This window comes from Lygodium microphyllum, chromosome 11 (genome assembly GCF_053477565.2).
Source record: "Lygodium microphyllum isolate KBCC chromosome 11, Lygodium_microphyllum_v1.1.10, whole genome shotgun sequence".
Taxonomy (NCBI): Eukaryota; Viridiplantae; Streptophyta; class Polypodiopsida; order Schizaeales; family Lygodiaceae; genus Lygodium; species Lygodium microphyllum.
In genome coordinates, this window is record NC_141145.1 from 45,557,978 (window position 1) to 45,582,310 (window position 24,333).

Below are 24,333 nucleotides of genomic sequence, written 5' to 3' on the forward strand. Positions count from 1 at the left end.
AAATGAAACTAATCAAATAGTTGAGCATAACGCAGTAGCTGACACTCAAATTCATAGAAATTAGGGCATAGTGGGATGTGAGATCACTTGCTACACAAAATGAAAGTATTTCTCAGGCAGGTTATTTAGAAACAATGTGACCTGATCATCTGAGGTCTTAGGAGCCCCCATGGTAGAGAACTCAGTGAGAAGGTGCTGATACTTAGCCAACTTAACTTTAAGTCATCCTGATCAGTGATTTTAAAGTTTTGGATTTCATGATTCAAATTGATGCGACGGTTGAGCCACATAACAATCAGTCAAGTGTGCCCGATGCTCGGATGCCAAGTCAAAATGTTGAAGAAGTGTATGAAATTCAGGTAATAGACCTTGCATAAGCTCGACAATAGTGGAAGCATTCCTAGCCTTCCATGGGTGGACAACCTTGTATGGAACAAGTGCGGGATCAAGTTGGGGTTCCAATCCCTGTACAAGATCCTGTAGGTTTTGTGAGTTAAGGACATGTCTCATCAGGTTTGAGCAAGTAGTGAAGTTCGACCCGTTAAAATGGGTCTTGTCATTAAAGTCATGTTTGGTTGATGAAGAGAAAGAACCATGAGGTGTGAGATAAGCGGAATAAGTTGGATAAGAAGAAGATGGTGGAGGGGAATAAGTAGGAGGGGAATAAGTAGGAGGGGGAGGTGGGTAGGTAGAAATAGGCTGAAAATGTCCAATGGGTGCTAATTGAGGTGGAGGCACGGGAACATAAATGTTTCCATAAAGTATCGATGGAGGTGGAGGCAGCATGACACATAAGCCCTGGTTGGCTAGGGCACAACAAAATGACCAGAAGGCCCACTAGGTAATGCCATGGAGGCAGACTATGGTACCAATTGATTCACCCTCGGTGATGGCTGGTGGCATTTCCAAGCAGTGAAAAACTTGAAAGTGTGGGGATGGGAGGATGAACCTCTATCATGGAGACACCATCTGGCTGAGGAAAAGATGAGGTTCTAAAGGCTACGCCTAAGGGTGAAGGACCCCCCGGTGTGATGTGTGAAGACATGAAAGGTGCACGTAATGGAGGTTGAAAGGAAGGTGCAGTGAAACTAGTGGGTGGGATATTAAATGGATTTGTCATTTGTGTAGTTGTGGGAAATGTGTTAGGTTCCTTTTGTCCATTAAATGTAAATGATGAAAAAGATGATTCACCAAAATCAAATTGACCATGAGATGTAAAATCTAAAGGAAAAAATGAAGGAGCACTCACCAAAGATTCTTGCAACTTTTGCTTACCTTTTCTTAAGTGCAATTGGAAAAATCTATCCTCTTCGGGGCTTTTGAACCAATACTTGGTTTGAAGAGTTCCTCCATCATGAGGATCACCAATATCTTGCCGAAAAGAGGAAGTAAACTCAAAAGATTGATAAATAGTAATATGCATACTTGTCATAGAAGTGAATGAAGGTTGAGAAGTGTATGGAAAATATGAAAGAGGTAAAGATGGAGATGATGGTGGTAGAGAGCAAAATGGTTTATACTCCATGCTGGTTTCCACATCAAGATGGCCAATCTATTATGGATCTTTCATTCTTCTTGCAAAATCATTAGACCGATGCATCAAATCTCAAGGGGAAAACTCAAATCCACCTTCAATCTGTTGTCAAGCTTGATACATGAAGATGAGATTTAATCGGCTCGTGGGATCTCATATGGTTTGTGGACTCCATGGTAGTCCGAAGACTCTCTAGCCATGTTGGAGGGAGGAGCAAGTTGTGAAGCCCACTCCGTCTCATGTCTCAATGTGCTCGGCTCGGGAGCATAATGATGATGTGGTGAAGATGTGTTCGAAGTCATCTTGCCCTCCTGTTGTTTGTGCTTCTTGCGAAGGGCTTTCAGATCAAAGACCGAGGTTTCATGGAAGAGAACCTTGCTTTGATACCATGTGAAGAAATACCCTAATGCAGAAACATAAATGAAAGTGTACGACAAAGCATAATTCAACAGAACACAGTTAGGGTTGCGGTAACTTCGAGACTATGAATATAGTGGAAATTTAAATGAATGAATGAAGACTGAATATACAATGCTCATGCAGCAAACAAACCGTGCAAGGAATGAAAATTGTACCCAGAACTCTCATGTCTTGAGGACCGAGGTAGAGGTGATGAGTGGGAGAGTGTGTCGTACTCTTGAAGGATCCCGAAACACGGCAAGGCAGCCTCTGAGTGTCGAATAGCAGCAAACAATGCAAACAATGATGTTGGTGGATCAGTGTTGAATAGGTAGAAGAGAGAGAGAAAACCACAAACACAGATTCAACTGATGATGTGGCAGCAGCCTGCACACTAAACTCTGGCAGCAGACTGATGGCAACAGCTGGGATGAGGTTGCTGATGGTGGCTGAGCGGCAGTTGGGGCCTGCAAATGCAGTAGTTTGCTGATGTGGACAGGTTGTACAACAGCAGTGCAGCAAGCAGCAGTAGTCGCTTGGCTGGAAACAATGCGAATCAGCAAGGAGCAGGCTGGAAACAGGTGCCAGATTGATGTAGACAGCAATCTTCAGCTGAGATGTTCTCCACAAGCAGCGTGTAGGCAGCGAAGCTAGAGGGCTTGAAAACTACAAAGAACAAGGTTGGGCTGAATGGAGGGTAAAAAGTTTCAATACCTCATGCTGCACACCGTTTTAAAACTCTCTCAAACCACTTACCATTTTAGGGTTTTCATTAATTAAACATTTTTGGGGCTGTTGAAGAGGCTAATTCAGCATGCAATGCTTATTATAGCTCAACACTCTTGAAGAACAAAATTTGGAAATGACAAACAACTCACTTGCCATGACAATTAACCTGACCAATATGATTATGATTGCTTGAAGTCAAATCAAACATCAAAGCATTTCTTGTTGACCAAACATGCTAAAATTCTAGTTTGCTTTTGCTTGCTGGCCAGATGGCCTCTTGTACATCTTATTATTATTTTCAAAAGCCTTTACAAAAAAAAAAGAGAGAAAGAAATGTAAGAGAATGTTCCATTTGTAGAGTGGTAGTTGATGCCAACTTTCCCATACATGGCTAGTGGTGTGTTGATGTGCCAAAAACTGTCCACAAATGCACAAGATCAATCCCCATGCTTATCTAGCAATTGTACATGAAATGAAAAGTTGAAGAGAAGTTACGACAAAGACTTTAACTTGGTAATGAAACTTTTAGTTCCACACTTAGGAAATCCATCCCACCACTTCGTATGATTATACTTGTGTGAAAAAACTCTATTTTCTTCTCTATGACACATCCCTCATCTTCCACCATTTTATGATAGCATGGTTCACAAAAGCACAATCTAGTGATGGACAAGAATTCTCTTATCCAGGCAATGAAGTATGCTGCCATACCAGATTCTCCAACTCAGTCCAAATCAATTTATAACCCCTACGAATCTGAAAATGCTGTTAAATGGTGCAGAAAGAAAAATTTCTAAAGTTCCCAAAGTGATGATCTAGTAGTGAAGCTTGTGAGTCATAACCTAGAGATTGTAAGTTCAAGCCCTACAAGTGCATCATGGGTAGGACACCTATGTTCACACGAAGTGTTCATGCAGTTGAGACTCTTGCCCCTTGAACACTCAGGTGAACCCTCCTCCTTGGCAGGTGGCCTAAGGAGGAGGATCCTAGTTGCGGTCAAGCTCCGTTGCTCACTTGGCTTGCAGATTATTCTTGGTGTCCATAGATGATAGGAGATGCCTATGTTGTTTCATGGCTAATATTTGGAGGAGAGGCTCTGAGGTGCCCCCTTGTGGGCATAAAAGAAGGAATGAAGAGAGGCAATGAACAAGATACAAGATGACAACCCAAGCAAGTATGAGATGGAGAGGAGTGAGGGTGCTGCTTGTAAAGAAATTCTTGAACAAAGATAGAAAACTTAGTGTATGACAAACACATTGAATAGTAGAACTCAATATGAAGAGAACTTAGAGTGATGATTGAATGAATGTATGAATCAAACTAAATGCTGGTATGATGCAATGTGTTGGGTGTAAAGGCTCTTTGTTCACTTCCCACGTATTACACATGTATTATTTATTTGTACATTTGTATGCACCCTTGTGGGTAAAATCCGTAAACCCTAAAGTATAAATACATCCTTTAATCTTTGTGTACCAACACATTGTTGGTACACACCAAATTGTGGAGTCTACACACACACACACACACATTTTTTTTTTTCCTTTTCGTAATGGATGTTATATTTATAAAGTACTAAACGACAAAAGAGTTACAAAAGTCATGGCAAAGACACAGAGGAAATTGCCATATGCCAGGGAAGTAAGTCCTCCCGAGGGAGTAAGTTAGAGTGCCGAATGAGATCCATCTGCCAATGCAAGAGACCTTTAAGCCTAGCAATATGTCCCTGAACATTAGAGGCTGAATCAAAAAGAAAAGCATTCCGAATGGTCCAATTGTGCCAACAGCCCCAGTATCTAAGAAAGTGAAACAAGATCTTCATATGCGACTGTGCAGGTGTGGAGTATTTGGGCCGCACAAAAACCCAATCAAAAGGGCTTAGCGAGAAACCAACCACTGCTTGCCAAACCGTTGACAAGAGTGACCAGATTTCTTAGCGAGAGGGCAAGAAATAAATTGATGATGGGCCGATTCTACACTGGTGGTGCAAAAGAAACAATGGCCGTTGGAGATTCAACGCTTGGAAAGGGCTGAAGCAAGAGAAAGACCACCAATCATCACTCTCCAAAGAAAGACCTTGCATTTGAAAGGTGTTTTGTTCAACCAGCCCTCCATCACAGTTACCTTCCACCATGACTGAGATTTACACAATCCCATACAGTATTAGCTTTAGTAACCAGCCATTGATGATCTTTAATCAGAAGATGATACACCTGGTTAGCTGAGGCCTTTTCCAAATTCAGCCGGCCTGCAAGGTCCCAGTCCCTAGGGACGATCCGAAGCAAGGGCAAGAAAGGGTTGTCTGCTCTGGAGCACCATTAAAAGCTGTCCCCATAAATCACGGTATCCATGAGGGATCCTGAAAAGCCTCCTGGCTGTACGAAACGATATCAACACATTGCGACTGGCAAGGGTGGCATTTGCAACTGAAGTCAAGCCCAAACGTGCCATGCGGTTAAATTTTGGTCTGAGCTCATGTTTGCCTTCCCAAGAAAGTAATCGCGAGGCTGCCAACAATTCCAGTTGAAAAGAGTTAGTAGCTAAGCGGTCCTCCGCTGGATGCCACTGAGCCTTTTGGAGAACCAATTTCCAGGAACATACCAAATGAGTAAGCAGGGATGATGAAGGACTAGAAAACCGAGAGTCTGCATTAAGAACATCCCACTAGGAGCTCCGAATTTGGGTATTACCATGCACAAGCTCGTGATCCTCAAGAAAATAACGGGCTATAAAGACCCACGGGTGATGATCCAAGCACATGGCATGAAAAAGAGACAAACGGAGTGCTAGCATATGAGTTTCGGCATCCAAAATAGCCCCACCACCCATGCGTTTGGGGGTACATGCATGCGACCAAGAAATTCATGAAATGGCTGTATGCAAGGAGTCATTCTTCCATAACATAAAACAAATGTACTGAGTAAGAGCATTCAATGTAGTAGTAGTCCAAGGCAGCAATGGCAAGAAATATGTGAGCATTGGCAACATAATTGTTTGAGCCACTTTGAGGCGAACATGGAAGGGCCAAGCCTGTGACTTCCAATACAGAAACTTAGCTGCCAGTTTCTGTGAAATCCACTGTAATAGTTGCTTTGGCCGAACATCAACACCCAAAGGGTACCCAAGATGCTTGACAATGGAACCACGGGGAACAACCATTCCCTGCCAGTCCAATGACTGCAAATTTGACTCTGTGCAACTAAGAATGGCTGATTTCAAAGCATTGATATGAAGACCAGAAGCATGATCAAAGAGAGTCCAAACATCTAATGCTTTGCGAAGATTATCCTTGTCTACACACAAAATCATAAAGCTGTCATCAGTCAAGGATTGACTAATGGAGTGCTGTCCAAAAGGAAGAGACAATCCAGCCAACTGAGTAGAAGCTACCATATGAGATAACATCGAAAGAATCGGATGAGTCGCAAGGGCAAAAAAGAAAGAACTCAAAGGGCAACCCTGTCTCACAGAGCGTGCAAGGACAAATGGCTGGGTAACACCACCATTCAGCATAACTCGCGAAGAAGCCGCAGCACTAATGATGTAGATCAAACAAGACATCCGAGTACCAAAGCCCATAGTAGACATAAGTTATGCAATGAAAGACCAGTCTAAATAATCAAAAGCCTTTTCTAGGTCCAATTGAATCAATACCACCTCCTAATTAGAGTGCCTTGCATAGTCAATAGCCATTTGCACATTTAAGACATTATACAGAATGTTTCGGCCCTTAATGAAACCATATTGAAGAGGATGCACAATGGCAGGAAGATGCTTTCTTGGTCAAAGCATATGTTTACCTTCCCACGAAATTAACCGCGAGACTGCCAACAATTCCAATTGAAAAGAATTAGTAGCTAAGCGATCCTCCGCTGGATGCCACTGAGCCTTCCGGAGGACCAGTCTAGCAAACCCCTGTTTGCTCCAAAGCTAGCAGGTTGAGGGGTCTCAAGCTACTTGTGCAGTTAGAGACAAAGCTGCTTGACTCAGAGTATGTAGATGACATATTATGCATGTTGAGCATGATGTGGTGGTGGTCAAGAGGGTGAGTTTGGCATTGGAGGTGTTTTGGAAAATAATAGGTGCAAAGATGTGCTAGCATAAGCCAGTTGGATATTTCTTACAGATCCCAACTCTAGAACAAACTAGTGAGTTCACTTGGGTTTCAAACGGGGGTGAATATAGGGAAGACAATCAAATACACAACTGCCCATTAGTTCACTCTTGTGACTAACTCTATCCAGTGGAAGTTGACTTAATAGAGCAATGCCTATCTCTTTCTAGTGGACACAACTCTAGTGGTTAAGTAGTTCTTGCTAGTGACTGCCTTGTGTGTGGCTTCCTATTGGTGCTTCTTATCAGATAGTATATTTCAATTAGGCCACTTGGTTCTAAACCTCTTGTGGTCCAGTTTATAAGGGTCTAGGGATTCTCGAACTTATGTGGCATGACAAATTATCATTAGATTTCATTCAGAGGGAGGCTTGGGGATCATTGATCCAGAGGACAAGAGTTATGCCTTACTAGACAAGTTGGTGATTCGAGAACTTATATTGCATGGGTAGACCTGGAAGTTTCTCCTCTAGAAAGGCTTCCAAGAATGTCACCAATATCAAAAGATGACGTACCAAAGAGACAGTAGGGTTTGCGGGGAGGAACACGGAGTGAATTTGGCAAACATGGAGAAGAAAAGAGAAGAGAGAAGAAACTCTGATGAATGGAATGATGAAGTTCCGAATCATGGAGTGAATGTGATACAAGGGACCAAGGGTGCCGTAGCACAAGGAAGATGATAAAGACAGCCACGAACCATGAACTGCAATGTCCTCTTGAAGGGGTGTGAGGGTAGTGGAGAGGTTGGAGAGAAGAGGCGACAGACTAAATGAATTAGCCATGAGAAATGAATGAGAAAGTGGCCTATAAATAGGCACAATCAGTCTAGGATGGGGCCCCTTTTTGGGGCTGCAAAACCTAAATGCAAAACGCAGAAACACAAAACACAAACTGCGGGTGAAGGGTTTCTCAACACCCCCTCTCAGGCCCAAAAAGGGGAACAAGAGAAGAGTGAGGTGGAGATGCAATGTGTATGCTGAAGAATGCTCATACAGTAGGTGCCACTTGGACAGTGTCCCTCTTGGGGAAATTGTTCACTTGCCCAAGTGCCCTAGTACAAAGATGATGAAAACATGCAATGCGTAGGAGGAATGCCGGACTTTGTGTGGTACCGAGGACCATAAGGATATGCCCGTACTCGATCTCAGGAGGTGGCCCCATGTTGACCAAGTGACCAAGGCAAGAAGAGAAGAGGAGGAAGAAGATGTAGAGGATTCCTTAGATCCAAGAGTTTCACCTCAAAAGGGAACTTGCAGTAAAGACCAGTAGACAGAGTGAACTGGAGAACCCGAAACACAACCTCGGACGAGAAGCCACTAGCTTTGCACATCCATGCTGGAAGGAATACCAAGGCCTCGTCATCAAGTTGCGGCTGAACCTCTGAAGTCCCGATCTAGGTGGTACCTAAAGATCTTGGGTATCAAAAGAAGAGATGACTGGTCGAAGACAGCCACCCCAAGAAAGTAGAGGATGGGTGAAGAATTTCATGTGGAGTATGTTCCCCCTTTGAGGTGGGAGGTGGAGGGGCCCTTGCTGAAGTCGAAGAAGTAGATACCCCCTCTGAAAGCAAAGAAATAACATCCCCCTCTGAATCCCCCTTTGAAGTAGATAGGGAATTTAAAAACTCATGGATCACGAACTCCAAAATGTTTGATGACGAAGGAAGTGCCACCGGTCATGCTGAAGAAGGTATCTGGGGTGCCGAAGAGCTCCCAGAGGTAGCCTCTCGAATTTGAGTAGTCGAGGGTGGGGCTCAGAATGAGCAAGAGGTGGGCAACAGTCGCTGTCTCTCAGTGGAGTAGACTGGGTAGCTGAAGAAGAGGAAGGAGTCGAGTAGCCACTGTCTCTTGAAGGAGCAGACTGACGAGGAGACAATATCAAACAATCACCGTCTCTCGATGGAGTGAACTGCAGATCTGTAGATTGTGGAAGCCATAGTACCTGAAAATAAGTGGGAGAAGACTGCTGTTGGCATTGCGACGATCTCCAGGAGGTTGTAGTGCCAATTAATCCTCCATGTGCTTGAAAGGAGTGCTTGGTGGAAGATGCATGTACTCCAGGGGGGGTGGGGAGCAAAGGTCGAAGTCGGCAAGCATCGGTGGTGTGTTCAGTGATGCCACAGTAGGAGCACCTAGTAGTCTGGTCATCTATTGGTAAAGAAGCCATGGATACCAGTGTGCCTTGCTAAATAAGGAAGAGGTCAGCCACCATAAAGCATGAACCGCAATGTCCGCCTCAGTAGATGACATATTTCCGCATGTTGAGCATGATGTGGTGGTGCTCGATAGGGTGGGGTTGGCCTTGGAGGTGTTTTGTGTGGCAATAGGTGTGAAGATGTACTATAAGTCAGTTGGATTTCTTACTGATCCCAAGTCGAGAACAGAGTGGTGAGCTCTCTTAAGTTTCAAATGGGTGAGTAGAGGAAAGATAGAAAAATACACAGGGTTATAGGTCGGACTTGATATTGCAGAAGCCCATAGTAACAGGGGATGGCCATTTTCTAGCTTCCCGGCCGTCCCAGTCCCATCCTGTCCCCATACCATCCCAGTCCTGTCCCCATGTTAGAGCCCCCTTTCATGGTAACAGGGGATGGCAATTCCTGCCCCTGTCCTCGTTTCCGGCCCCTGTCCCTGTCCCCGTCCCCATCCCCAAAACCCATCCCATGTTACTGCAGCAGCCCATTACTTCATTCTTGTGATTGACTCTATCTAGTGGAAGTTGACTTACTAGAGCACTGCCTATCTCTTTCTAGTGGGCACAATTGTAGTGATCAACTAGCTCTTGCTAGTGATTACCTTGTGTATGGCTTCCTGCTAGTGCTTTTTGTCAGCCTGTATTTCCCAATTAGGCCACTTGATTCAGAACCTCTTTGGTCTAGTTTACAACTTACATGGTTCTAGGACTCTTGAGCTAATGTGGCATGACAAACCATCATCAGACACTATTCAAAGGGAGGCTAGCCCCCTTGTCACTACAGTGGTCTCAGTCCAGTCAGATTACTTTGTGCCTACGTGACAGTTCCATGTACATGATCTTTCAGCAGTAAGTTGGTTGATGCCGAGGTTGCATGATGGATGACTTTATTTCAAGGAGCTGTTACTCATGATGAGTGTCACTGGCTTCCACCCTGAACCTGATAGTGTGGGTGCTTGTCCATAGTAACAACACTTTGTTCGCTGAAGAAAAGCTCATTCCCTTTCGGTCCAGTCTCATATTACCTATAAGGTGGGGAGATCATCCTCCAGTACCTACTTGAAGGCCAATGTGGCAAGTTGCGGGGTGTTAAGAGAACGGGAAAACACTGAAAGATTTTTTCTGTATTTGGAGCCAAAGCCTTTCCTTCTTTTGAGTTCCAAGAGGTGTGTATCATAGATGGCATGGCTTTCCCTGGCCTCTCGTCCCTTTCCCCGAATTCTGTTGGAGGAGGTAGCCACCCATTGAGAGGTTAGCTTGGGAGAACTGGGTCCTTGTGTATGTTTTCCCATTTGAAAGATTAACTAGTAGAATGTACTTTGTTTTGGAGGAAAAAGAAACACATCAAATTGGTTCTGAAACTTACCCTACTTAAGGAAAATAATTTAGTGCTGGGTTACTTTTGGGTTTAAACGGCTTCATTGTTGAGAATTGATCAAAAGCCATACTTCATCAAAGCTCATCACTAACTTTTTGGAGACATCTTGTTTACTTCCAGGTTATTGAATGGAAATCAATTTTCTGGGGTCCTTCCAGATTCTCTTGGCTACCTTCCAAATCTCAGAAGGTTGCAAATAGATGAGAATAACATTTCTGGACCTATCCCGAAGAGCTTCCAATATCTGAACAAGGCAAGTCACTTGTAAGTCTTTACAATTTCTTGCACTTATGCTGCTACAAATTTTATCCACTATTTCAGTTTCACAGAAACCACCTGTTCACTTTTCCCGAAGACCATAATTCTTAGAACATTGTAGAATTAAATTTAGGTAAGCTCTTTCAACAAAACGTTACTGTGAATGCAGGCACATGAACAACAACTCCTTAACTGGGAGTATTCCATTGGAGCTTGGCAGCCTTCAAAGCTTGCTTCACTTGTAAGCCACCAACTGTACTTTTTAGTCTATTGCTTAGCAGAACGTAATTGTCAAGCATGTTGTAACAAAGAGATTCATTTGTTGAAGTAGATTAAGATATCTTATGGTGCACTGTTTTACTTCAGATTGTTGGATAACAATAACCTGAGTGGAGAACTACCTCAAGAATTATCAAATATTTCTACCTTACTGATTCTGTAATGCTGTCTTCATACCCTGAAGAATTTAAGTTGCATACGCAACTCTTCTTTCTTGCCTGATGACTTACAGAAAGATTGACAGGAAAATTGTGTGCATTGCAGGCAGCTGGATAATAACCAGTTTGTGGGATCCATACCTCCTAATTATTATTATATGTCTAAACTGACAAAACTGTAAGTATAACATGCATTTCAAGAACTACTCCAGTTTTATGTTAGATAACATCACAAATCAAATTTATCATGTACACCTAGACATAATTCTGTTTTCTTCTCTGATGAGAGATGATGATGTCAGTTGTATTAGTTATGGTCTCATAGGCCATTCTGGCCTTCTAGAGACGTTAATAGATCTTTCTTTTTTTCTTTCTTTCTTTCCCTTGTGAAAGACACTTGGGTTGACTATAGAGATCAACATTAAATCTTGCAGCAGATGGCTGAATGTGTGAAGGGATTTATAAGTCAGGAAAAGGTTATCATAGCAAAAGACTAGGTATATATCTTAGCTTGGATAGGATATGTTCCAGTAAAGCCTAGATAATGGCATACAGAAGATGGTATCCTCCTTTTGCTAGGAGGTTTCACTTCTGTTAGTTGATGCAAATCATTGTACAAAGAGCACAGCATGAGTCCATATGGCATGACATTATCAAAAAGATCTGGTGGTCTTGCTTTGAGATTTTGAAAACTTTAATGATAGAGTGAGTTTCAGCTTTTCAGAGGGGTTATGGTCCATAAGGGTTTCCTCCAATGGATTTGGGAGGATCTCTTCAATAGATTTCTCCATGGCTTGTTGGGAGTTGATGGTGTTACTATAGCATCTCACATTGTGAAGTCTTTTTACCAAAACCTAACCACTTATGTAGATTTATTTGCATATTCATTGTTGACTAGGACTTGTTTGATGATTGTCTGTTTTGCATTTTGTGAGCTCCATCAGTATTTGTATGGGGCAACTTCACTTTGGCAAGGCACTTAGTTTTATAGTTGTCTAATGATGCCACTACCAAGCAAGGAAAAGTGGACAAGTTGAAGTGGATGGACATGTGCATTAAAGGATTTTTAAAAACCCTAGAAGTAGGCATGATGGGTAGCAGGCATGTTTTTGGTCTCTACTTAGGTTGTGGTAGTCAAGGATTGGCACTACTAGGATTTCCACTTAGTTTAACAAGATAGTTCAAAAGTTTAGCTTAAATTAATTATTATTTTGTTTAATTATTTAGCTTGGGTGAGAATGGGTGAAGTCTTTGCATCCATTCCTAGGGCATCCTCTACACCTTCTCGGATCACTTCCCCACCTCATTAGGTGTTTCATTGGCAGCAGCCTAGTGATGGGCGTACATGATGGTAACCACATCTTTAGTATTTCCTTCTTCAGTTTTCCACACTCATTGCATTGTTTGTATTCATCTTATTTGGTAACGGCATTTCTATTTTTACTTTAAACATGTGTTCTATCATTTATAGTTATTTTTAAAAAATTAATTTAATTTTTTCTCATTCTAATATCGTACCATACCCCTTATAAAATCTTAAGGTACCATTTAGTACCATATTTTACAGTATCGTACCATATCGTACCTTTTGTATTTGACAACTATGCATGACCCTCAGGATATGGCTTTGCCAGCTTTGAGTAGATGACTCACTAACCATCAAGGACCATATCGACAAGATGGAGAAGACTGGGGATGAGTTTGCACCCCTTGGAAAGAGCATTTCATCAGAGGATATGGCTGTGATGTTGTTGCTACAGTTCCCGTCCCCAAATATGATGTCTTCTATAATAGTCTTCTCATACCAGGGCTCCAGATATCACAATGTCGCAAGAGCTTGTGTTGATGATTTTAGAGCAGGATGTCCAGGATAAGGAGACAGGTTTAGGTGGTGTAGAAACAACCAATCGAGCCTTTGTGGCTGGCACATCTACAGGTAGTGGTCAAAAGAAAAACAAGGGCAAGACACCTAAGATGGAGCAGGATAAGAAGCACGAAAAGTCCAAGGGTCATCCCAGGCACCCTTACTGTGGGAAGATGACCCATTTGGAGGAGAAATGGTGGAAGGAATGCCCCCACCTTTGTCTTGGGGTTAAGGAGGGATTGAAGGAGTCCTAGGCTACACGAGCCATGACAACGATCTCTCTTTGTTCATCTCTATGAGGTGGATGACACCACACTTGCTTCTTCTCGAATGAAGACTTTCCTAGTGGAGAATAGAATGTCTACCCATATAATCTACTGCCATGATTGGATATAGCATCTCCACAACAAAGGGGGCTTAGCCACCATCTGTGACAGGCACAATCATTCCAATACCCAAAAAGCCTCTCAACAATCAACCGATGCTTAATGAGATTTGGGCAATTAAATCCATTGTTATCTTTGTCCACTGTTCTAAAGGCTGAACTTACAGCTGCAATAATTCTGGTGTCGTATGCTGATTATGTGTTGCCCCCCAACCAAAACCCCCAAACAAGAAAAGAGAAATCCCATTAATAACCACCTTAATCAAAAGAGTCCAAGGTGCAAGTAGACAAATGTTTGCAAAGGGATGAAGAATGGGGGAGGAGAGAGGTGGTGCAGGAGGGCACAGAGGTGGAAGGAGGGGGTGCTGAGGATGGGGAGAGAGGGAGCTGCCTCTTTGTTTGGGACTAAACCCTTCAGAGAATTGAGTCCGATGTACAAGAAAGCACGAGCTTCACACTTGGGTAAGCTCCCATTGCAGTGAATCTTCCTTTGGTGGAGAACTTGGAGTCTTAACAGTCAGAAACATTAGCAAAAGGACCAGCCATTATTCTTCTTTGTCTGTGACCCCGGTTCCACCTGAAACTATGTCCGTTCAGGACTGCGTGTTCAGAAAAAGGACCAGCCGTTATTCTTCTTTGTCTGTGACCCCGGTTCCACCTGAAACTATGTCCGTTCAGGACTGCGTGTTCAGAAACATTAGCAAAAGGACCAGCCATTATTCTTCTTTGTCTGTGACCCCGGTTCCACCTGAAACTATGTCCGTTCAGGACTGCGTGTTCAGAAAATCTGTAACATCAAAATCTTGTTGAGAAAAGTGATGTCTCTGTGGATGAAAACTGCAGAATGTTTTAAAATAGCTAAAAGAAAATTACCACATTTTTGTAGAAGCAATAGGCTTAAGTCAGAATAAGTATCAGAATCATCGAAAACATAAATCTTGCTCATGCTGCAGTAATATTTTTGCTTCTACGATCTTAGATTCCTAAGTTTTTCTGATACTGCAGTAGCAATAAACATAAGTTGTGCTGGCACAGCAGTAATAGATTTGTGTCTACAGCTAAAGGTGCTCAATTACGCAGCACATTATTCATGGATAGATTTGAAATAGTATCTTTCGATTTCCATGACCATCATGCCAGATACCAAGATTCAGAGCAGAGCATTAGTGCAAGAGAATATGCCCGGTACTAATGCCAGGTTTTGGCAAACCCACCATTGCATTTGCTGAAAATAAAATGGCTTTGGTGTCTTTGAACTTCAGGAACTTGATGTATCAGTTATTAAAGTCTGGGGACATTTTCACCCATCACAAAATGAGGATCAATGCATCAGTTTTAAACAAGTCAAAGCATGCACAGAACATGCTTCTTGCAGTAACCTTATTCCATGACTGTCTTGTATAATGTCACCAAAAACACTTCTTGCAGTAGCTTTATAGTATGGCTATCTTGTCTAATGTAACAGAAAGCATTTCTTGCAGTAACCTTATTACATGACTGTCTTGTCTAATGTATGTTTTCCTTGACAAGGTAACATTGTTGATTATTTCAGAAGTCTGAGAAACTGCAATTTGAGTGGGATCGTACAAGGTCTTACGAGTCTCTCAAGTTTACAATATGTGTAAGTCGAGGTCCAAAATATGTGCAGTGAGAAAGTACATTTTCCTTCACTTATTGTCTTTGTCATTTCAATCCGTGTAATTTTCTTCTACTCTTTCCTTATCACAATTGGGGGGGATCTGTGGAGTTGTATGTTCCAGAGATCTAAGCTATAACCACTTTATTGGTGAACTTCCATCTGGAAAGCTTCCAGCTAATCTCAACACATAGTAAGTCTTATAGTTATTACAAGTCCTACGAAATGCTCAATAGATTGCATGTGTGGGCACTTAAACTTTACTTCTATGAATGTTTTGCAAATTGGACTGTAAGTCTCTAATGTACTGTCAAAACTTAAAGATCGATTGAGGAACTATGTTGCTTTCAAAGAGGACATTGCTTTTGGATTTCACAAATTAAATATATTGCAAGTGAGGCACTGCTAAAAGAATGAAAACTTGAAATCATGTAACTTATGTCTCAAATTTTTACATCTTTTGAGTTCAGCATTCTGGCATATAATGAGCTAAATGGAACCTTACTGGAAAACCTAGCAGCTTTGACAAAGCTGCAGTATTTGTAAGTGCTTTTCATTCTTGTACCTGTCTTTTTTCTCCCTCAAATATCTCATGTAAAAGGGATATGCCTACTGTACCAGGTCAGGACAACTGAGCAAGGATCAACTCACTGTTGAATAGATGTTTGTCAAGTTTGCACTTGAATTGTTGAATTGTGAAAGGTGTGACTATTTTCCAAAATAATATTTCAGGAATATAAGGAACAATAGCCTACAAGGCACAGTCCCTTACAATCTCTGTGCTGGTGTCCAGTTCCATTCTCCATCATCTAGACTGATTATGTGAGTAAAGAATATGATGCATGTTTTACATGCTTTTAATTATTTCTAATTGCTTCATTATGCAAAGTTGTCTTATAAATTGGTTTATATGGGTACACTTCTAGAGACCTTCGGAACAACAAATTTCAGGAAAATGCTTACATGAATTATACATCAAATGTGACATTATGGTACTATTTCTAGAACTTTTGCAAGATTTATGTGAATGCATCATATGAATTTGTGGCATCAATAACACATCATTTTTGTGTTGACCTGATTCTTCACAGGTTAAATGGGAATCCGGTATGCCATAATTTCCCACTTAGCAGGGAGTGTGCTTCTTCGAATGATGATTCTGACATAAAGAACCTCGGCTATGAAGCACCTTTGATTCCATTGGTACCTGGATGTACTAGTGATACATGTGATCCGTCTTTAAATCAGGATATAGTATACGGTGTTGATGTATGCTTCTGTGCATCCCCTCTACTAGTTGGGTATAGGCTGAAAAGTCCTGGATTTACTTACTTTCCTCCCTTTGAAGATGATTTCCGAAAATACATGTCAGATAAATTATCTATTTTTCTATATCAACTCAACATATCTGAGTTTGATATTGAGCCAGGTCCCAGGTTGGGAATGAGTCTCAAATTATTCCCAAGTCTTCCATCACATAGGTTTAATGATTCGGAGGTGTTCCGTCTGTACAGCATGTTTAGTGATTGGGCAATACCAGACAGTCCTGTTTTCGGCCCTGCTGAATTAATATATTTTTTGATTAGATTTCCTTACACTGGTAAGATTTGAGTAACAAATCAATTCTATTGATCTTTCTTTGTCTGTTTGAAAGTGGGTGATGCTAGAGTTCTTTCTCTTCTGTGAATGCAGAGCCTGTATTAATTCAGAAGGAGCATCCTCTAAGCCAGACAGAGTACATTGGCATAGTTTTCGGCTGCACACTTTCTGCAGCAGCAATAATAGCTAGTCTCCTATTTTTACTGGTCAAACTAATCAGACAACATAGGTTCAACTTGTGCAAATCAGGTAATTTTTCCAGTTTATATAGAGGGATTAAACAAAGTCTTCTTTGCAAAATACTGTTAACTACTGGGTGAAAGGCAATGCAAGATAAATGCTTTTGTAAAATAATATTGTCATCTTGCATTAAAAAGATAAATGCTCATAGAGTGCAACTCTAGTTCAAATAACTTCGCCAAATTGGAACTTGGCTACAAAAAACATACTAAAGATGCCACTCCATTGGGCAGTAATCAAGCACTTGTCAACCCTGCAACAGCAGAATGCAAGTACTGAAGACAGCTAAATGAGTATTGCCAAACTTTGGCTGGCAATATCGTATCTAGAAGTTGGCTTGAGTACCAAAGCTCCATGGTGCACTATATTGTTAAGTTGTCAGCCAACTTTGTAGGGAACACATTGTGTTCTCAACCATATATTTTGGGTGCAAGAAAAAGAGTGTCCCATTGTAGTACTTGTACGAAAACTTGATTTGCAAAGGCTCAGCAGCATGGCTAGAACAAAAACACAAGAGGTGAAAAAAGAGTCTCCCATTGTAGTACTGATTCTGCCTCTCAAGGTGCCCTACATCGATTGGGAACTAGAAGCCAAGGAAGAACAACATAGATCCATCAGGGCCTGTTGCCTTGTAGATGAAAGGTAGGCTATGTTGTTCTATCTGCTATACATCAAAAAGATATATCCATGGTATCGGGAGTGTTGAGCTAAAAATGCATTAGCTTCACTTGAACAACCCCAAAACATGTTTAATTAAGGAAGAAACATTGTTTATTTAAAAAGAAATGCGTTCCTAGAGAGTGTCTATATCCCATAAGCACAAACCCACTTGGGAGGACCCAAACTTTTCATAAATAGGTATGCTACCCTCCTTTCATCCTTAATCTTGTTTTTGCAAATTTCAAGTATTTTAGCTTGCTGCCCATACCCCGGACACAAAGGACATCGCAGTCCAAGCTGCGGTCCAAGTTGTCCATTGCTGTCTACAGCAATCTGGCACCTGTTTCCAGCCTACCACACACTATGCGGAGTTGATTTCAGAATGTTGACTGCTGTTGCTGGTTTTTCCTACGTTTTTAGTATTTCTCTCTCTTGCAGCCTACGTTTGCTGGTTTGCTGTTTTCTCTCTCTTGCAACCAGTGTTTTTAGTCTTTCTCTCTCCTGCAATGTTGTTTGCATTAGATTCAGCTTTCCTTGGTTGCGTTTGCTGGTGTTTGATATATGGAGGCTACATTGTTGCGATTCGGGATCCGTTCGGAGTACGACATGCTTTCTAGCTCATTCCCCAACCTTGATCCTTGAGATACAGGAGTTCGAGGTAGATTATTCGTTCACTACATAGTGTGTTTGCTGCATGAGCATTGTATATTCAATAGTCGTATCACTTCATTTATTTTCTGTGTTCATTGTCTCTGAGTTGTTATCGTGACCCTAACTGTGTTTATCTCTGAGTCTGTGCTTTGTTGTATGGTGTTATTTGTGTTTCTGTGTTAGGATATTTCTTCACAGGGAGTTTCCTTAAAAATGACACCTTTGACTACAGAAAGCACATCGAATACCATTCATGGCTTAAGATGAATGACAACGAGACTTCCAGACCTACCAGCCCACTAGACTGCCAGTTATCTCTTGCACCTCAATGTGTAAACATGATGGCTCCAACACTACCAGAGCTTCAAATTGGAGTTTGTGAAAGAGTTGGTGATTGCGTTAGTTTTTCTTTCTCTCTTCATGTGGTTTGTGGGGAACTGTCCCGCATATACGAGGCATGAAGGGTTTTGGCAAAGAAGCTCAAGGCATAGTTTGGAAACCTTAAAGCATTGCTTATAAAATGCTGTCGTGTTGTTCTCTACACAATATCCAGCTCAAAAGCATGCTTCTCGCCTCTCATCAGCTCAGACCTACTGATGGTAGCACTATTGGCAAATAACAAATGACAAGATTGGGATACCATGTCTTGGGTCTCACCTTGGAGCTTAACAAAAGCACGGCCATCCTACATCTAAACATACCACTCATGCACCACCTCCTAGTGAGGGGTCAAGATTTCAAGTCTTCTCTTTTTCACCAAAAAAAAGAAAAGGAAGTCTATTGAGATCTCTCGGCGGAAATCATCACTAAGGAAAACCCAACAGCTAGAATCCAAATAGGAAAGAATACAAGCACAAGGATAGACATCTCTCAAGTTGGTAGCTCTCAAGGGAGACTGTTCGGGACAAAAGCTATAGAATTTGCCAGTCTAGTGTTCTTTTTAGTGCCAAACCAACAATGCCAACATCTAAGGAGACATCTCACCACTTGCACATACACTTTGGATCTTCCTTTAGTCTCTCTCATCTGTCTCTGAGAGTTAGTACGATCTTTGTCCAAATGTGAGCGAGAATTGAGAGTCTCTCAAAATGGAATTGTGTTGCTAATCGATAGGGTCTTCCTTTAGTCTCTCTCATCTGTCTCTGAGAGTTAGTACGATCTTTGTCCAAATGTGAGCGAGAATTGAGAGTCTCTCAAAATGGAATTGTGTTGCTAATCGATAGGGTCGGTGCTACATCCATGCTAGAAACTATCAAGGCAAATTTTATAATGTGGCTGATCATTGTCTAGTGGCTTGAAATACAAAAAGAGACACACCTCTCAAAATCTCCATGCTGAGAAGTTCACCTAAAAGAGAAGCCTAAGGGTTCTCCACCAAGCCTCCTACAATCCAGCAATCCCCAAACGCAATGCCTTTAAGTCTCCTTGATTGTTCTACATCTCATGCATGGTATTAGGACTCTACTAAAGCCAAGCCAATGGCCTACTATTGGACTCCTATGTGCTAAAAGCTAAGGGAAATAATGTAGCTTCCTTGGCCTGAGGCTCTTCCCATAATTGCACTCGTACGTAGTACGAACTGGTTCGTACTATACGGTTCGTACCGTACCGCACTTACAAATTTGTAAGAAATTGTAAAAAAAACTTTTTTTTTTTTTTGGGTGTGTGGTTGTTGTTGTTGGTGGTGGTTTGGGTTGTTGACTGTTGTTGTTGTGGTGGTGGTGGTGATTTTGTAGCCTTGATCGATCAACCAAGAAAGGGGGTGGAAGCTTGATTAGACTCCTCATACATGTTTTGTTATGATTTATCCTAGAGCCAAAGGCCATACATAAGGTATTCAAGCAGTTCCAAATGTTTCTAATTGATGTCCCATCATTTTTCACAATATGTTAGTGTCATCAATAAATAAACTCAGCACCATTTGAGAATCATTAAGTAGCTTAATCCTATTGACTTTACCTTTGTTCACAGCTCATTTTGCACCACCCAACCCAAAGCATTAGTACACATTGCTAATAAAACTAGGCCAGAGGAAAGCTTGGCCTAATGTACCTTCTGAGAGTACACGAATTAGTGAATGTACCATCGATAGCTGCTTTACTCTTAGCAATGCCAAACAAAACCATAACAAAATTCATAAATCTTTTACCAAAACCTTTGGTGGTTTGTTTGGTAATTGTTGGTCTCACAGGTCATTTTGGCCTCTTGTAGATGTTAATAAAGCATCTCATGTCATTTCATCTCTCTCTCTCTTGCCTCTCCCTCTCTCTCAAGCATACATGCCTCTTATTTGTATGATTATTCATGTATGATGTATCCACTCCTATGTATGTACTTGTAAGTTGTAGCGCATGTTGCGCATGCGGCATATGCCATAGAGGTTTTGGCATGTTACCCTCAAGTATTCATCTTATATACTCCAATAGCATTGCTATTTAGACTTTTAACATTTGTTCTATCATCTATAGTTCAAAATAATGAAGTTTTTTTTTTTTTTTGTACTAATATCGTACTGTACCTTATAAAATCTTAAGGTACCATTTAGTACCGTATTTTATCGTACCGTACTTTTCGTACCTGACAACTATGGCTCTTCCCCACCCTCCTCCAAAAGTCTATTAGGAAAGGCTATGCCCATACCATGTTGTATATGAGTTGGAGTTGCTTTGAAGTCTTGTCACATGTAGTATAGAAGACACATCTAACCATTGGAGATCTTGCAACAGTGCAGTATGTCCCATGTGGGAAGACCCTTGTCAGAAACCTCCATAAAAAAAACATTCCCCTAGTAGGGAAGCGTAGACCTCCATAGTTGAAGCAACTAACCACACCACTTAGCTTTAATATCTTGATAAGACCAAACACTTTCTGCTTTCTGAGTCACTCATCTCTTACTCTCGACCATCTTATGATAAACATGATTAGCTGATCATTTCAGGAAATCATTAAGATGCACAAAAGCCTAGTCCACCTGTAGGGATGAAAGCTAAAATGTAGGCAAAAGGGAATGCCATCAACACTGTTCCTCCAAGTTGGCCCAAATTAGTTGATAAATTCAAGGAACCCAAAAGTATTAGTAGATACAGTAGAAAGACTAACTCGAGATTGACCCGGAATGATAGCATCTTGTATAGTCCTCAAACCTATTGTTTCATCCTGTTAAACCTATCAGGTTGCACGTGCTTATCAGGCTGGTCAAGCAACCTAGATGTGACCAAAACCTCAGCTTGCAATTAGTTAGCCTCCTTTCTAAAGTCAAGGGGACATGAAGTAGTGAAGTGAAAGAGTACGATGACTAGAGATGTCTAGGGCTTTTTGTATTGGGGCTCCAGAGGTGCCACACAGCACTACTACAAGACAGAAGAACTCACCTAGAGGGACCCACGAAGAGAGCAGTGATAAATGTTTTCCACAGACTATGTTGTACAGGCACTACTAGTTCAATAGACACAAGAGTCATCATGCTAGATTGCAGTTACTCCACAATGCAGAGTCACGGTAGACAGGCCATTGCACTTTGCCTTATCACCACCTTGATCACTCGGCCCACGATGACTGAGGGGCCCAGGGCCCATATCATAGTTAGATCAAACCCATCATTTCAAGGCACAAGAGACTCACCCCTCTTCGACAGATCAACATAGCAGCCCTACCATGTGGACCATGTAGACTTTGCGATTCAGAGAGGTTGCTGGAGTATCTAGATATCTTGTACATATAGACTTTGCGATTCAGAGAGGTTGCTGGAGTATCTAGATATCTTGTACATATAGTTCTTAGACTTACAGATCTTTAGACATTAGCCTTATACTAGAATACATTTTTTTCACTTTTATGATAAGATGACATTAGACAAAGATGTACTTTGGTTTTGTCTCATAAGCCACATCGGCTGTTTTTAGATGTTAATGCATCTTTCTGTCTCTTGTAATGGGTAATTACATTAATTACGAAGTATAGACTGTACATGAAACACATGGCTATTAAAGTATCAGGCACATGCACAGTGACTGAAAATATGGAAGGGGGTGTCCATAGAAGCTAGTTGGATATTGAAGCCATTTTCAGATAAACACAAAGCGTGTCCGATAGATGGGCCATCTTTTTAAGCTACTTACTGGTTCACTGAAGTCCTCTAGACTGCCCTAAAGAGAGAGGAGGCCTACACCAGTAGGTTGAATTTCCAAGGAGACAGCCTCAGCAATATGTCCTGTCTCCAAGAGCAAGGAATCCTGCTGCTAGTTGTGAACCATGGATCTCGAGAGATGTGGCCAACATTATGGTTAAAGATGCCTATCTTGGGGTAGTCATTGAGATAGTGGGGAGAGGAAGTAGGGACAATAGCAAATCATGCAGGAGAAACAGCAAATGTTTCAGTACATTTTTGTAGTACTACTGTGTAATATTGAAAGTATACTAAGCAGTTGGCAACTACTCTGTTAGCAATTGTAGAAGATGGTATCAGAGTGAAGGATAACACTTGTAGCTCTTAATCCCCATGTTTAGGCTGGTTTCTTCACAACTAAATGGCATTAAATTGTAGCATGCTTATTCTTGGTGGGTGAGTGATGTCAATTTACCAAGTTTTCAACTATCAAGGACACGACTGTGGTTTCTCAAACATCATATGAAAGTACATGATTTGTTTGACTGTTATGTTCCAGAAAACTATTATCAGCGTGAACGGATCAAGGTGGTTGGTGTACAAAGTTTTACATTTGAAGAGTTGTCTTTGGCCACAAACAATTTTCATGAGTCCATGCAAGTGGGACAAGGTGGGTATGGCAAGGTATACAAGGGTGTTTTCAATGATGGAAGTCTAGTTGCTATTAAGCGTGCCAAGGAAGGATCATTGCAAGGATCGAAAGAATTTTATACAGAAATAGAGCTGCTGTCTCGGATACACCATCGAAACCTAGTGTCACTGCTTGGGTTTTGTGATGATGAAGGAGAACAGGTATTCCAATCAGTGTTTCTCTTGAGTCTCATGGATACTAGATTCTCACATTGTCTTAACATCTGCAGATGCTGGTGTATGAATTCATGGCCAATGGGACATTGCGAGACCATCTTTCTGGTAATCCCTTAATGCATTATTCAATCCACCTCTAGGAAAACAGGTTCAGGAAGACTATTGCAAAAACTAATCAGACAATCACATCACATTGACTGCACTAGATCCAACGGGATCCTGTCTACAGCCTCAATGTGACAGGAATTTTGGGCACACTTTTAGCATTATTGTGGCTATTTTGTATGACAGTTTTTGGTTCAAACCGCTATTGAAATGCTTGGGGCTAATCCTGATACCCTAGCTGCTGCTATGGAACATTGTGTTCAGAAGATTCTTAGACGTTTCAAAGCTTTTTTGCTTAGTTCTTTGCTTGATAGCACAGACTATTACCTTTGTAGGATTAGGTGGAGAGTGGTGATTCAAAGACGCATTGTGTTCCAATCCTGGAATTGTATGTGTGTACTTTTTTTGCTCGGGTGCTTGCTTTTCCTTAGCTGGAGTGAGAAAATCACCAAGTATGTTAGCCTCACAAAGATGTACTGATGGAAGACTTCAAGGTTTCTTGGGTGTGTCTAGTTTGTCATTTCAAGCTGTATGATATTATTTCAAGAGGAATACCAGTGACAGTAATGAAAAAAACCCTTTATTTTCTGCCTTGGTCTTCTTCTAACTGAGAAAGACTTCAATTGCTAGGATTAGAGTATTGTTCAAAAGCTCCCACAGAAGGGTATCATTTGGGTGTGATGATACAATGAAATAATAATTAATAGATATATTTTTTCTTGCCAAATAACTCTAACATCCTTACTTTCCCAGTATCATGTCACTTGATGAAAATTGATTCATGATTTACATTATCACAACCAAATTCTGCATTCAACAATGTAGCTTCTTAATTGAGACTATATTTGAAGATTTTCATGTGACTCACCAGTTTGTAGTTCTTCTGCTGAAAGTCTTCGTTCACTAATATGAGTTTTCAGAAGCTTACAGTAATCTGTGTTACAGTAACATGTGCTTAGAGAAGTTCTCTTGAAATGCTAGTTTTCCGTACTAGGATGCAATACAACCTCCTCTATGTCACAAGAACAGTGTAATGCATCCTCTTTAGTATCCATTGTTACAGTGGTTTCCAGGATACCCCTAACTAAACTTTTTACAGGACAGACAAGCTTTGAGATTAATTCCTCTCACATGAAGCATTGGTCCTTCCAATTGAAAAAATAATGAATCACTGAATCCA

At 41.3% G+C, this 24,333-nt stretch overlaps 1 protein-coding gene across 6 annotated transcripts in view; it reads left to right on the forward strand.

Moving 5' to 3' along the window:
* LOC148028774 (putative LRR receptor-like serine/threonine-protein kinase At1g06840) overlaps positions 1–24,333 on the forward strand; it is a 65,006-nt gene that overhangs the window by 38,871 nt on the left and 1,802 nt on the right. For 3 of the 6 annotated variants that reach the window (XM_087687557.1, XM_087687560.1, XM_087687561.1), the window contains 13 exons: positions 10,467–10,610; positions 10,774–10,845; positions 10,971–11,042; positions 11,148–11,219; positions 14,843–14,911; positions 15,051–15,119; positions 15,397–15,468; positions 15,659–15,748; positions 15,853–15,918; positions 16,018–16,526; positions 16,619–16,774; positions 22,741–23,033; positions 23,102–23,153. In XM_087687557.1, the coding sequence (XP_087543683.1) occupies positions 10,467–10,610; positions 10,774–10,845; positions 10,971–11,042; positions 11,148–11,219; positions 14,843–14,911; positions 15,051–15,119; positions 15,397–15,468; positions 15,659–15,748; positions 15,853–15,918; positions 16,018–16,526; positions 16,619–16,774; positions 22,741–23,033; positions 23,102–23,153 (1,736 nt within the window). Of the gene's footprint in view, positions 1–10,466; positions 10,611–10,773; positions 10,846–10,970; positions 11,043–11,147; positions 11,220–14,842; positions 14,912–15,050; positions 15,120–15,396; positions 15,469–15,658; positions 15,749–15,852; positions 15,919–16,017; positions 16,527–16,618; positions 16,775–22,740; positions 23,034–23,101; positions 23,154–24,333 lie in introns of those variants that run through there. The other 3 variants (XM_087687558.1, XM_087687562.1, XM_087687559.1) reach the window with 3 other exon arrangements.